This window comes from Gastrolobium bilobum, unplaced genomic scaffold, assembly GCF_033153095.1.
Source record: "Gastrolobium bilobum isolate Gb01-03AN ecotype WA unplaced genomic scaffold, APGP_CSIRO_Gbil_v1 utg12420, whole genome shotgun sequence".
Classification (NCBI taxonomy): domain Eukaryota; kingdom Viridiplantae; phylum Streptophyta; class Magnoliopsida; order Fabales; family Fabaceae; genus Gastrolobium; species Gastrolobium bilobum.
Window position 1 is genome coordinate 145,760 of NW_026895837.1, and position 14,551 is coordinate 160,310.

The 14,551-nt window shown below is 35.3% G+C and overlaps 2 protein-coding genes across 5 annotated transcripts; one reads left to right on the forward strand and one right to left on the reverse strand.

Annotated features, from left to right (window-relative positions):
• The first annotated feature begins 952 nt into the window (after positions 1-952).
• LOC133296302 (phragmoplastin DRP1C-like) lies at positions 953-8,747 on the forward strand. Of its 3 annotated transcripts, none has more exons than XM_061495261.1 (16): positions 953-1,085; positions 1,170-1,233; positions 1,436-1,540; positions 2,045-2,146; positions 3,312-3,362; positions 3,466-3,527; positions 4,320-4,410; positions 4,543-4,607; positions 4,746-4,940; positions 5,063-5,182; positions 5,275-5,345; positions 5,495-5,720; positions 6,373-6,423; positions 6,780-7,026; positions 7,572-7,711; positions 8,385-8,747. In XM_061495261.1, exons 1-16 carry the CDS (start codon positions 954-956, stop codon positions 8,508-8,510), a joined length of 1,848 nt encoding a protein of 615 aa, XP_061351245.1. In that variant the 5' UTR covers position 953; the 3' UTR covers positions 8,511-8,747. The 3 variants fall into 3 exon arrangements, with proteins under 3 accessions (XP_061351245.1, XP_061351246.1, XP_061351247.1); XM_061495262.1 differs by having other exon boundaries at positions 6,391-6,423; XM_061495263.1 differs by lacking the exon at positions 3,312-3,362.
• Positions 8,748-11,085: 2,338 nt separating this feature from the next.
• On the reverse strand, positions 11,086-14,168 carry LOC133296286 (adagio protein 3). 2 transcript variants are annotated; one of them, XM_061495239.1, is made up of 2 exons: positions 13,844-14,168; positions 11,086-12,789 (listed from the first exon to the last, which is right to left on the reverse strand). In XM_061495239.1, exons 1-2 carry the CDS (start codon positions 14,128-14,130, stop codon positions 11,211-11,213), a joined length of 1,866 nt encoding a protein of 621 aa, XP_061351223.1. In that variant the 5' UTR covers positions 14,131-14,168; the 3' UTR covers positions 11,086-11,210. The 2 variants fall into 2 exon arrangements, with proteins under 2 accessions (XP_061351223.1, XP_061351222.1); XM_061495238.1 differs by having other exon boundaries at positions 11,086-12,807.
• Between the last annotated feature and the right edge of the window lie 383 nt (positions 14,169-14,551).

The following is a 14,551-nucleotide window of genomic DNA, read 5'->3' on the forward strand; positions in this document are numbered from 1 at the left end:
TTCAAGAATTAGTTTATTTCATAAATTTGAAAAGAGAAAATACAGTTTGGACTGAGGATGTTCATCAATCAAACCAAACCGATTCAAATCGCGGTGAACGATCCGAAAAATCGATAACAATAAATCGAAATTCGAAAAATCAAAAACCGAAAAAAACTCACAAATTTTAATTGGATTGGATCGGATTTCGGATTGATTGACGAAAACTGATCTAATATATTAATTCCCCTCTACCTACTTGGACCTTTCCCCAATCATAGCCCAACTCAAGACCCATTAACCTATCAACGAAATCCAAGAAAAAATCTAATCACATCTCATCCACAAAATTTCATCTATGTAGAGCTTCATATCTCATTGCCTAAAAAAACTATATTATCGTTTACTGATGTTTTTGTATTTAAAAAATAAATAAATTTACAAAGCCAATATATACAAAAAAATGTTATTTGCACACTAACTAATTATGAAACAAATTTTAGGATTTTTAAAAAACCAAAAACATATCCAATTCAAATCGAAAAAAATTGGATTAGATTTGTAAAAAAAATTAAACCGAATGGATGATTACATGATCAAATCAAAAAATTGGATCAGATTTTTGCTTTCAGAATCGATTTAATCTAGACCGCGAACACCACTAGTTCGGACCCATATTTATATTTGTTTTTATTTCTGTCATGTCATAATAATGTTCAAAAAAAGACTTTAGAACTAACTAGTTATTTTAACTCATACGAACGTGTGATGTGACCATTTCACCCATCGTCGAGCCGTTTGGGTTTACAGTTTGGTATCTTCATCCGTCATTAAATTCCGTTTTGTGTTCTTTCGCATTGTTTGGATGCGCACTGTGCATCTGAAACTCATTTGATCTTAAAACCTTGGATTGGATCCCGTTCCTCCCCCCTCATTTTTTTCCCCGACTGATCTGATCTATTTTTGAATCGAAAATGGCGACCATGACGAGTTTGATCGGTCTTATAAATAAGATCCAACGAGCGTGCACCGTCTTGGGCGATCACGGTGGCGAGGGTTTGTCTCTCTGGGAGGCTCTTCCCACCGTCGCTGTCGTCGGAGGACAGGTACGGTATCCTCCATTTCTCTTATTTTGATCTCCAATGCGTTCAAAACTGTAAGTGGCTGCTTTTTGTTTTGTGGAAAATTAGAGTTCAGGGAAATCTTCAGTGTTGGAAAGTGTGGTCGGAAGGGATTTTCTGCCTCGTGGATCTGGTAATCCTCACTTTCTGTTTTCACTTGTTATTTATCGAGATCTCTTCAGCAATGTAGTTCAGAAATACCATCCAGCTTGATGCAATAGTGGTTACTGTTTACCAAGTATTTTAAAGCTTAGATTACTGTGAATAGCTGCTCCTAGGTGATCATTTTTGTTCTTATGAATGGCTTTGTGACGTTATCTTTCATTATTTGTAAGGTATTGTTACACGGAGGCCACTAGTTCTTCAACTTCATAAGACGGACAATGGACAGGAATATGCCGAGTTTCTTCACTTACCAAGAAAGAAATTCACTGACTTCGGTAAATAAAGTCTCCAACTTCTGTTTCAACATGTTATGCAATAATGATTAGCTAACATCACGTATGGCCGCTGGATTTATCTTTAATTTTTTATTTTATTTACTTTTTTATGTTAATAAGCTATTATCAGCGAAACTCATGAAGACTTAATTGAATTTAATGGAGAATTTTTCCTTCCGTAGAAGCTGGTAGATTTAACCACTTGTGGCAAAAATTTACTGCTGAATATGTTATACAAAAATTCATCTGATTTCTTGCAAACTTAAGTTTCAATCTGTCAATCATTTTCATAATACTTAGTTACTATATGTCTTGGAAATAGAGGTTATGGTTGTGGATGAGATGTAAATTCTGCAAGGGCCTGTTTTAGCAAAGGGTTCGGGATGTTTGTCTGTGTGTCCATTGTTCACTGTGGCTAACAAATAACGCGATTGCTGGAAGAGTTTATACTGTTGTGAATTCAGGACTAATTGGTTCTCTTACATTCATTTTGTGCCCACGCAGCTTCTGTGAGGAAGGAAATAGCAGATGAAACAGATCGTATAACCGGGAAGACAAAGCAAATTTCTAATATTCCAATTCACCTCAGCATTTATTCTCCAAATGGTTTGTATTTACATGATCCATTCATAATATGATAGATGAAACTTGAAAGCAATTTGATTGAGGTCTTATAAAATATTTTATAAGAAACTGGTCAATGGAGAGTTGTAGACACATGCCAGATATCAGTGTTTATTAATTGTATGTTCCGTGTTTCATATTTTTTGAAATTTTAATTCTAGTTCTGTTTTCACTTTACTCGATCTAATTCTGGATTGCTGAGAAGTAGGTTCTGCTCAGGTCTAGAGGATGAGGAATACTGGCCTCTTTCCTGCTACAGATTCATTTTTTCTTCAACTTTTGTTAATCTTATATTTTTTTTATTTTTTATTTTTAATGATAAGATCCATTGTTTCATGTCTCCTTCCTCCTGTTGACTTTTTTTTTTCCTTCTTTATAAAATCCTCCCTTTAATTTTTGGAGCTAGTACCTACCTTGTTTGTTATGGACACTTCAATATGGTAGCCATTTAATGGATGTGTATTTGGCGCCATGTCAGTCACGATGCAACACTTCAAAAAAGAACCTGAACACTTTCAATTTTGCTGTGTCTCTTGTGTCCATTTACATGAAGCGTCCATGCTTCTAAGGTCAAAAGTGAACTTTAAACTAATGTTGGTTGAATTCTAAACTTTTACGTCCTCTTGTCCTTTTCTACCAGTGAATGCTCTACAAATTAAATTATCCAGCCCACATTTTCAATGATTTGTTTGATAAGGTGATTATTTCAAGTTTCAACCGTACACTCGCCGCAATTGACGTTTTACTGCTGTTTATGTTGCCAGTTTAGATTCTGTAAAAATGCTATGCAGTCTCAAGCTTTGGGCTCTGGTATAAAAGAAAATTTATGAGTATAATATCTTTAAGAATCATTGTATACAATGATTGCTTCAAAGTGATAGCTTTAGTAAAGTTTTACATCCACTTCATATCAGCTTAGCAATTTGTTTTTTCTGATTATTTTCTTGCCGTGTTGCCTTTGCAGCTTATTAAATTTTAGAAATTATAATTAATTTCTTTTGGTTGAAGAACATTATGTTTCTCTTTCAATCCACACCCTCCTTGTTGGGAATTTGAATGATACATAGTTTCTTCTTCGCTAATATTGCCCTCTTTTCATATGACAATGGTTTGAAATGTAACATGATATTTGTGGCTTTTTCTACAGTTGTAAACTTAACCCTCATAGACCTTCCTGGGTTGACGAAGGTTGCAGTAGGTAAGTCTCAATATACTTCCCAGTATTTTTATACAAATTGCTTCATATCCTCAAAAGACTCATCTGAATCTCTGATGTGTAACAAAATTTTGGCTTCTTTCAGAGGGACAACAAGAGAGTATTGTTCAGGATATTGAAAACATGGTCCGTTCTTATGTTGAGAAGGTAATTATACTCTTGATATAAATAGAAGAATGCAATAGTCAGATATGATTTAAAATTTTATCAAACAAGCATGATATAAAGCATTAACTAGACTGATTGTAAACCCCTTTCAAATAACACACCACTTTTAGGTAATCAATCATTTATCTTTAATTCTGGCAATCTTATACCAGAAATTTACGTTATTTGTTTCTTCTCAGTTAATGGAGAAAGTGAGGTTCAACTTTCCACAAGAATATTTTCCTATCAGTCATTTCTTTTATCCATTTTTATAATAAAACTTCACTGTTTGTAGTAGTTGTGATCACCATTTGCTCATAATCAGCCATACAGTCACTGTTAACCCGATCTTCATTTGTCTTCATGACTGACCAGCTTGCATTTTAATGCTAGAATTTGAAAACCATACTATGACTCAAGTTTGAAGAAACTGTATGATGTAGTTGAAGGATTAAGAAATTATCCAATTCCTCAGTTGATGGAAAGCGGAATTGATTTTAGGGTCACACTTTTTTTTGTTTTTTTTTGTTTTGGGGTGGAAGAAGGGATCAAGAGGCCCAAAGCAAAACAGAAAGGCTAACATGGGCAATATCAGCCTGCACCAGTAAAGAAAGGAAACTTGGCTATAATGCATTCTAATAGTACGATTTTGTAATTCATACAAGTCATTTTAAGCAAACTAAACTGCCTTTCTGATATTTTTTTCCGGAATCCAGTATCTACACTGATTCTTATCATTTACCTTCTTGATGTTTCTCATAAACTATCTAATTTAGTTCTTTGATTGTGAAGCCAAACTGCATTATCTTAGCTATCTCTCCCGCAAATCAAGATATTGCCACTTCAGATGCTATAAAAATCGCAAGAGAAGTTGATCCTTCAGGTATATGGCTGTTGATGTTGGAAGCAATTCCCAAGAGTAGACACTGTGTTTCTTCCAATGATTTTCTCTTGCTATTTGTTTTTTAGCCAGCATTCATTTGGAGAAACTTTTCTTCATTTATTATTGTTTCAGGTGAAAGAACATTTGGAGTGGTTACAAAGCTTGATCTTATGGATAAAGGAACTAATGCGGTTGATGTATGATATCTCTAACAACTGCATGATATCTTCTGTTTTAGGGTTCAATAACTTCAATTGATTTCCAAGTAATTAGGTCTGAACTTATAGTTTATGTTGAGTGCAAAATGATGGATGTTCTTTATGTGAATGTTGAAGGTTCTCGAGGGAAGGCAATACAGGCTGCAGCATCCATGGGTTGGAATTGTGAACCGTTCACAAGCTGATATCAATAAAAATGTTGACATGATTGCTGCTCGTAGGAAGGAGCGTGAATATTTTGAGACAAGTCCTGAATATGGACATTTAGCACATAAAATGGGCTCAGAATATCTTGCCAAGCTCCTATCTCAGGTATTATCATTAGTGTTTTCTATATTATTCAAGTTATTTTCTGTAACGTTTTGATTGTATTACTAAACTTACTATGATGAGTAATTATCTTTCCTTTCTTTCACCGGCTTTTATGACTTCAGCATTTGGAACAAGTTATCAGGCAGAAGATACCGAGTATCATTGCATTAATCAATAAGACCATTGATGAACTTAATGCAGAGTTGGACCGTATTGGCAGGCCTATTGCTGTGGACGCAGGGGTCAGAACTGAGACCTATGCTATAATCAATTTCTTAGCTTTGAGAGTTCTTGATTTCTGTTTGTACTAAAGTTGTGCTACTTGTTTATGTAGGCCCAACTATACACTATTTTAGAGATGTGTCGTGCATTTGACAAAGTATTTAAGGAACACCTGGATGGAGGGTAAGTGCTATTATTAAGTTTTGGCATTACCTTCTAGTACACTGTTGTTTTCCTCTCTAACGAATGAATTATATGCAACTAAATTTTTCCGGTATGGTGTTAACTTTTTTGGGAATTTAATCTATTTAATTAACCAACTGCTATTTCAGACGTCCTGGCGGGGACCGGATATATGGAGTCTTTGATCACCAATTACCGGCAGCTTTAAAAAAACTTCCCTTGGATCGCCATCTTTCCTTAAAAAATGTCCAGAGAGTTGTCAATGAAGCTGATGGGTATCAGCCCCATCTGATTGCTCCAGAGCAGGGTTATAGAAGACTCATTGACGGGTCTATCAGCTATTTCAAAGGCCCAGCTGAAGCCTCTGTGGATGCCGTAATCTTCTTGACTTAATTATTTTTTGTTATAATCTTTATAGGTGATGGAATCACCAGATAAAATGTGAAATACTTGATTGTTTAGACGTCCTTCACATATACCATATTGCTTTCGAGTATTTTCAAAAGAATGCTTTTTGTCTCCTTTCAAGAGGTTCATCTTCAGTGTTGGTCATGACAAATGTATTTATGAAGGATTTCAAGGCAAGACAAAGTTATTGAAAATCATGACATTATCTAAATATTTTTTAGTATTCAATTCCTTGTATTAAGAAAGCCTTTAAAGTTTTCTCTTCCTTTCTGCCAAAACAACCCATATCTGGGCCATTGTTAACACTGATATTGCATGCTCTGAATGTCCTGGTGCTGAATTCCCTTTGCTTTCTGTACCTCTTTTCTTCTTACCTATTGCTGGCACTTGACAGGCTTCAGTCTATCACATGGTGACTGTTTAACCTATGTTTTTTCATCTCTTTTTCTTTTTTGGTACTGAAATGAAAGACGTAAAAACTTACTCCACAAGGAATGGTTTTCCTCATCTGCATTTCTGTAACAAGCATTTGGTATTCCTGTTCTTTTTCCATAATAAATTGCCCAGTGAGATTATGTTCTTTCCATTTATAAATTACATGCTCTCTTCTATTTATCAGGTCCACTTTGTTTTAAAGGAACTTGTACGCAAGTCAATTGCAGAAACTGAGGTAAGCTATATTTTAGTTGATATTACTCCTTCAGACAAGCCATGATTTTCAAATAAACAAATGCGAGTTGAATGAGCCTGTTCTTGTTCGACATTTAATTCATCTGGCAGAGTTGGTTATTAGTGTTCCTTTTCTGCTGAGAAAAAATTAGTGAATGTTTAAAAGCTCTAGGTGCAGGATATTTATATCTCAGCACTAAATAACTGGTGTACTGTGTAAGGTGCAGTTCTAGGCCTGTGATCAGTACCTCTGAACATTAACTTTAGGGTTTGATGCGAATTAAGTTGAATTTGGGGGGAAAAAAGTATTGGAATAGGGAATTAACTCTTACCTGGGTGCTACTTCATGACATGTAGGAATTAAAAAGATTTCCAACACTTTCAAATGACATAGCAACCGCTGCAAATGAAGCTCTGGAAAGATTCCGAGAAGAAAGCAGGAAGACAGTTATACGGTTGGTTGATATGGAGTCTAGCTATCTAACAGTTGAATTTTTCAGGAAGATTTCTCTTGAACCAGAAAAGAATCCAAATGGACCACCAAATTCAAAAAGTGGTCCCCCCAATATAGACAATTACTCTGACAATCATCTACGAAAGATTGGTACATAATTTTCTACAAGCCTTCTTGCTGCATTTTGAAGCATAACATTTATAATTCTAGGGGTTTGAATGAGCTTATAAAAAATGTCTTTTTTATCTTAAGTACTAAAATATATCTTTTATAAAAAGTAAAAGCTATTTTATGTTTGGAAGCAATATTTGACTGGATTTTTATTATTATTTTTAAATGTTTGACCAGCTTATCAGCGCCATTAAAAAAATATCCTTTTTAATTTAAAAAATTCATTTTGTTAATAAACACTACTAAAATATGAAAAATGTATTTAAAAAAACTATCAAGAAAAACATATCCAAACGAGCACATTTATCCCTTTATCCCATACCTTGTGTAAGTGCCCAGTCCTATAAAATTAAGAGTATGGTGCATTGGAATTCTTTCCTTTCATGTCTCTTTTTAATAGTGGGTTTAAATTTAAATGTCTATTGCGACTTATTTTGGATTTTGATTCGACAATTTTTTGCAGATCTGTAAAGTTTCACGATCATTATTCTGCTTGTTAAAATCTACTCTGTTGTTTGTTTCAGGATCAAATGTAAGTTCCTATATCAATATGGTTTGTGATACACTCAAGAATACTATACCAAAGGCCGTGGTTTATTGTCAAGTTAGAGAGGCTAAAAGATCATTGCTTAACCACTTTTACGTTCTAGTTGGGAAGAAGGAGGTATGATTTTATATCTTTTGGTCAAATTTTTGCCCATCTTAGACTCAATTTCCACATATTCCTTTAATAGATGTTCTTTTCATGGTATACATAAGAGTAAGTTACAATTGTTTTGGGCTTGTCTGAACTCACTTATATCACAATTACAATGCATCTTATGTCCATGAAAAACTTAATGAGCTTGGTCCAAGTATCTCAGTTAGCTTACAAAATGATTGTTGCTCGTATCGTGGAGTACTGTAACAAATGCTGGATATGATGAATCTAATTATATTGTTGGGTTAAGTCTTTGAATTTATTGATAAAGATATAGACGTGGGAAATATCAGTCTTATAGTTGAGGATAATCATGATCGGAACTGTCAATTAGTTAGGCTCCTCGTGGCTGTGTGTATTTATACTATTATGCCATATTGCCATGTTAGTATAACTATACAAGTGTATCGTAAGCTACCTAGAGGAACATATGTTAACTTATATGTAAGCAAATTAGCAAAGATTTTATGGAAAAGACAATAGAAAGCTGGCTAATTCCCTTGTTAAGATTGTTTAAGCAAGATAGTCAGGCACAATATCAGGGATTTTTTTTTCTTGGTGTAGAATTGATGAAAACATATATATTGCAACATTATGTGTGGCAAGATTATAACGGGTTGTGTGGGCTATTATGCAGAAGGAGAAATTGGGAGCCATGTTGGATGAAGACCCAGCCCTTATGGAAAAGAGAACACAAATAGCTAAAAGGCTTGAATTGTACAAGCAAGCTAGGGATGATATTGATTCCGTGGCTTGGAAATAATGAAGATCCCAGATTTTGCAACAGTTGCTATGAGGAAGATTTGCCATAGATTTTTTGTATTTTTCCAATCAAACTCTAAAACAGAGAAGTCTACGGTTACTGCAAGAAGTTGAATTTGCGCTTGCATATAATTCTTTTGCCCCAGTGTATAAAGCTTCCGGGGTTCTATGTTGTGATTTTATATAACTAATCATTTGTTGGTTAATTTGCTTGGTTTTCTGAACCCTATTGAATGTTTTCGATGAGATTTTCCATTTTAATGGTCAAATATGTTTTATTTATGCTATATGCCAATGAGCTTGAATTAGAGGCAACAACGTTTGACAAAATTTGTCACAATGAAAATCGACGCGAGTATTTGCATTGCATAGTGATAATGTAGGGGTTGCGGGTATGAACATGGATATGCTCAACACGAATATGATACGAATTTGAAATTGAGTTAAAACTTTCGACACAAATATGATCCGTTTATTTTTTAGATTGGCACTACACAATTAAATTCGTAGTGTCTTGCTTATTATGCTGATTGACACGATAAGAATAATCTATCAAACTCAACTTGTGTTACTTATTACGTGGGTCGAATGACACGATAAGATATAAATAGACACGACACAACACAAATAACTTGTATAAAGATTAACACGGGTTGATACGCGATATGATATGAATTTTTGCGGATCAGTTTTTGTCAACGCAGACACAATACAAATTTAAAAACGGGCCGGCACAAATACGAATTTTTCGTACAAATTTAAAAACGGGCCAGCACAAATACGAATTTTTTGTATGGTATCTACCGAATTGTGTTGAAAATTGCCGCTCCTAACAATAAACTGGATGATAGGCTAAAAATAGATAAATTATGTAAGTACTTACAGTCTTGTTAAATTTTTAAATAAACCTATATAATTAGAAGTTTTCAATATGGTCTTTATATTGATTATAGAATTATCAATAGGTCCATTTGAAACATATGAACTATATTAATAAATATCTACAGTTTTCTGTGGTCCATTTTGTGAAACAAAACTTCCGCCTATCAGATATAGGAGGTTTTTTTTAGTACCACTCCCATTTATTTAAAAAGAAAAAAAATTATCCCACTTTAAAAAAAAAATCCTGTCACATTGTCAAATTTTCCAGATTTGGAAAATAGGTGTATCGAGTTCGATACACCCCTAGTATTAAAAATTTATCTTAAATGTAGCCAACTTAGTAGATTTTTTTTTCATATTTGGAACATTTTTTAATGAGACAGGAATTTTTTTCTTCAAAAGTGGTGAATTTTTTTCCAAATATGAAAAAATTATATAACCAGTTGAGTAGATCTAATCCACCAAAAATTTGTTCCATTTTGTGCTGCTAAGTTGTAACATGTTTTTTATGACTTAATTATAAAATTCTATAATCAATAGAGGTTTAATTGAAAAATAAAATAAATTATAAAGACTTGTTTAAAAACAATTTTAAAATGTCAAAACATTATTAAACTATTGAATTATAACTTTTTTTTTTATGAAATTTCGGTAAAACCATAAAGATTTGCACATTAATTTAAGGGAATTGTTTCTTATGTTGCATGAGACAATACAAATTATCTCATGGAACACACATAAAAGTAAGTGAAATCCACTTATTTTCTTTCTCTTTCTCTTCTCCTTAATTTAAAGGGTTAACATTTCTCTATTAACAGAAGATAAAATTATCTTCTACAATCCCAAAACGACGTCGTCTTGAAATTTTTTGAGGGAAGGGGGAATTGGGATATTTTAGTAAAATTCATAATACAAAAGGAAATAAAAATTTCAAAATACCCGATACTTTTATCCTAAACCCTAATACGACATCATTTTGGAATTGTAATAGATAACTTATCTTATCTCCTGCTGGTTGAAGAAACATTTTTTCCTTAATTTAATCACTAAAATTTGTCCGAAAACATGTTACAAATAAAACTGTAAGCAAGTAATTAGTTTAAGGGAAATATAAGAATCGTGTTGCAAGAATGACACTGTTCATTCCTGCAACAAGGATCCGCGTCCGTATCTTAAGGATACGACGTCGTATCCTGATTTTGGTTTGATTTTTTTTTTTTTTTTTTAAGCGTGAGACTCACACTTAATTTGTGTGTGCAGAAAAGTACTCTAGTCATGTCACATGACAAAAAGCGAACCCTTAGTTTAATTCCTGTAAACGGACATTCATAATTTTAATCTCAATACATGGTTAAATTTCCAGACTTCATAACCTCCTATGATTTACCCTAGAGTGTACACATTTATTAACATTTCAATTTCATATATCTACTTTCCCTGTTTTTCACTCTATGTCCCAGTTTCTCTTGTTTTTCGTGGTTCGCTTAGTTTTAGACTAATGCATGTGGCTTAAATTCCAGTTAGATTGCTTGTATCAGAGTTGATTTTAAAAAAGTTTAATTATAAAAGAACCAATTATTACAAAAACTAGTTGTAGAAGAAGGGATATAATACAAGAGCAAAGAATACTCATTGCATGGATAGAGGTTTCCTAGAGTCATAGACGGTATAGGAGCCGGATGGTGTGTCATATATCATTACAAAAGAGTGGTAATACACGTCATACAACATTCATAAAATAGTTCACAAACAAAACCAAAAGAAAAGAAACCTAACGAAAACCATATTTGTAACCAAAATCTTGTCTTGAGAGCACAATTCACAGGTCAGAGTCCTGTCTGCTTGCCAAGCATAACTCATGCAACTCATTGAGTATCCATTCCTCTCCAGTATGTCCACCCAATACCAAGACCCTAGTCCCTCCAACCACACAAGTGCTATGACCCCAAGCAAATTTAGGTGGTGACCCTGGAACATTGAGGATCCTCCAGGATGGTTTCTCTTCAGAAGGGTCCAAGAGAAAGAGCTGAGATGGTGAGTGAAGACCTGCAATGGAACCTCCAAATATAATTATCCTCCCACAAGGCATGCTGACAGCAACATGATCTAGTCTAGGAGGAGGAACAACAGCACTTTGACTTGCTAATCCCGTGAATGCACTATATTCTACTTGCCTCCATTGTGGTTGTTCATCTTCTAAATCAATTGTATAAGCCTCACCTGATCGTAATCTTAAGTGTCCACTCTTGGCAAGTCCTCCAAACATTAGAATTTTTGTCCTCCCATAGACCGAGAGTGAATGCCCCAACCGTGAAGGCCATGAAGTTGGAATTTCTCTCCATGTTGGATTATCTGTTGTGAGGTCCAGTAAATATGTGTCACTAAGAAGTACCCCAGCATCTGTGCACCCACCTGAGACAACCAATTTGGAACCTTCAATTGTGCAAGAGCTGTGCCAAGATCTAGGAAGCGGTGGGGCTCCACCAAAGACTTCCTTCCAAGTTGGCTGTTGAGCATCCAAATCAAGCACAAACACATCATTGAGCAATCCTTGCCTACCACATCCACCAAAAACCACCAACCAAGAACCATTTAAGCATGAGAGAGTGTGGCCCCACCTTCCAGGTGGGGATGATTTCACGCTAATCCTTCGCCATTCTGGATTTTTAGAATCAAGGTTTAGAACAAAAGTGTCATCCATTGGTTGCATATCCACTCCCTCGCCTCCAAATAATACAAGCCGATTTCCAGCAGCACAAGCGCTGAAATTGCAGCGTGATGGCTCCACTGCACCTCCAACTGTCATTTTTCTCCAACAAACAGCCTCGAGAGTCGTAAGCTCCCTAGTCAGACGACCCCATCCCAACTTCTTGGTCATCAGTTCCAATGTACCTGTCACTTCTTTGCCCCATGCATTTTGACATACCATCTTCCTAACATGCTCATTCTTTGTTAATTGACGGATCCTCGTGCATACAGACCCAATGGATGCAACATCCCTTGGTGTCAAACGTGACAAAATGTTGTGAGCCAAGACTTCATCAGAAAGCTGAAGAATACCGCACATCTCTTGATGCTGACGGTAGAATGGTTGTCCACTCTTAGAATATTTACCTTTCTCATCAAAATCTTGATTGCAAGTTTCTTTGAAAACTGGATATGATACACGGTTCAGATCTATATTTGCCTCAGAAAATAGTTGGATACCTATTATGTGTGTCACAGTTCCATCATCATCATGAATTGGTGCAAGTCTCAATCTGTTCACTAAAGGAGTACCATCCTTCCTGAAATTCAGAAGTTCGCCTTGGAACTCAATACCTTCCTCAAGACATCTTCTAATCTCGGACACAACAACAGGATCCACCAAAGGGTGCCGCCTCTGAGCTCGAGGATCCCTATATTGTAAGAACCGACTGAAACAAAAGAAATTTCAAAGCAATTATAGGGACGTTTTTCTAAAAGTGGCCCAAATCAATATATCTAAATAGAATCTCTCGTAACCAGGGGAGTTGAGTTAGGAATTTGAAGAAGGATTCATAAGAAATCAAATAGAGTAAAACCCAGAGCCCAAACTCTCCCATATAGGATCCGGTAAAATCAAAAGGGATTCTAGCTTGCTAGCTTCCCTTTCATTAACACTGCAAAAGTCACATCTTTGATCAATATCCTTCTTTCCAAATCTTTTTCAGAGGCAGTTGAATCACAAGCACAAACAGGTGATAAACCGTCGCTATCCATAAATTATACACATTTCTCTTGACATTTGATAGAATTTCTACTCCTCAATAGTATAAGACATAACATAGTTTTTAATGATTTTAGCCAAACCCCCATATTCTCCTCAATTTGAACATTTGTAGTATTCAGTTACAGTGACTCCTGGATTTATGCTTAAAATTTTAGACTAGTAATATTATTATGACACTATAAAAAGGCAAATTAGAAGTAATAGGCAGATCGCAGCTTAACTTCAGTTTGTGAAATCATAAAAATTGAGAAACATCAAGTTTTTTTAGAAGAACTGACAATAGAAAAGGCAAAATTGCCGTAATATATGCCACGTAGGAATAAAACAACATCTATTTGCCAAAAAGAAGGATGCTAGGGTAATCAAAATTAGGAAGAATGGATTCAATTAAAAATGCAGTTTGCAAAAATGAAACAGATTTGCCACTAAACTAAAAGATACAACGGAACCCATCCAAAATCTCAACTTAGCATAGATCTGAAGGAATAGAATCATTTCATTCACCATTTCATAAAAAGGGTCTAGTTTGAGGAAGGTTAATTTATCACCACTAATCAAAACTCAATCATGTAAAGTTACAAGCTTTATGTAAATTCCAACCTTAAATCCACAAAACAGTGAAACCCCAGATTCTATCCTGTCATAATTTCCCCTGAACAAGAGAGAGAAAAAAAGTGAAACATGATAGAAAGATTTCTCACCAGTTGCGACCGAGGGCCTCGTCAGCACGATAGCCAGTGAAGAGTTCAAAGACCTTATTGACATAGATGATGGGGAAGTCGGGTTCAAGGGCATCTGAAACAACAAAGGAGGTTGCTGTGGTTGGATAGAAGAACATCCCTGGCTTCATGGGAAGCTCAGTTTCCTCTTCTCCTGCCATGTCTTCTTCTGCTTCAACACCCTCTTGTTCATTCCTCATACATTTCAGCCTCTTCCCACTGTTTTGAACAACCTCATCATCTTTCTCTTTTCCTTTCGCCACCGCCATGTGATGCAACTGCAACAATCTCTCTCTCTCTCTCTTTCTTTCTCTCTCGCTCTCGTTTACATGTACACAAACTACCTGTCTTCTCTGACAATTATAAGGATGTTGGAACCTCGTGACTGAAATACCCCCGATTACAAGCATAAATTGCGAGTGTGCCTGGTAGTAATGAGAGGGATGGCATATACGTAATATAAGGTGAAAATAAGGGGTAGGTTGGAAAGGAAAAAGAGTCAACGTGGGTAACACCTGTCCGTGTATCCGCGTGTCATGGCGTGAGATATTTTGGTAGGAAAATATCTGGAAGTGAATTCTCAGTCACCACGTCATAAGAGGAGGAGTGGAAGAAGCTAAGATATTTTGGAGGATTGGCGGGTAATGTATTGTATATCAGCAAACACACACAGTATTTAGTTGACGTGGG

Coding starts and splice junctions, on each gene's coding strand:
- LOC133296302 (XM_061495261.1), top strand. CDS start 954: ATGGCGACCATGACGAGTTTGATCGGTCTTATAAATAAGATCCAACGA. Junction 2,147..3,311: donor CAGCATTTATTCTCCAAATG/GTTTGTATTTAC, acceptor CTTTTTCTACAG/TTGTAAACTTAACCCTCATA. Junction 4,608..4,745: donor AAGGAACTAATGCGGTTGAT/GTATGATATCTC, acceptor TGAATGTTGAAG/GTTCTCGAGGGAAGGCAATA.
- LOC133296286 (XM_061495238.1), bottom strand. CDS start 14,130: ATGGCGGTGGCGAAAGGAAAAGAGAAAGATGATGAGGTTGTTCAAAAC. Junction 12,808..13,843: donor GAGGCCCTCGGTCGCAACTG/GTGAGAAATCTT, acceptor CTTTTGTTTCAG/TCGGTTCTTACAATATAGGG.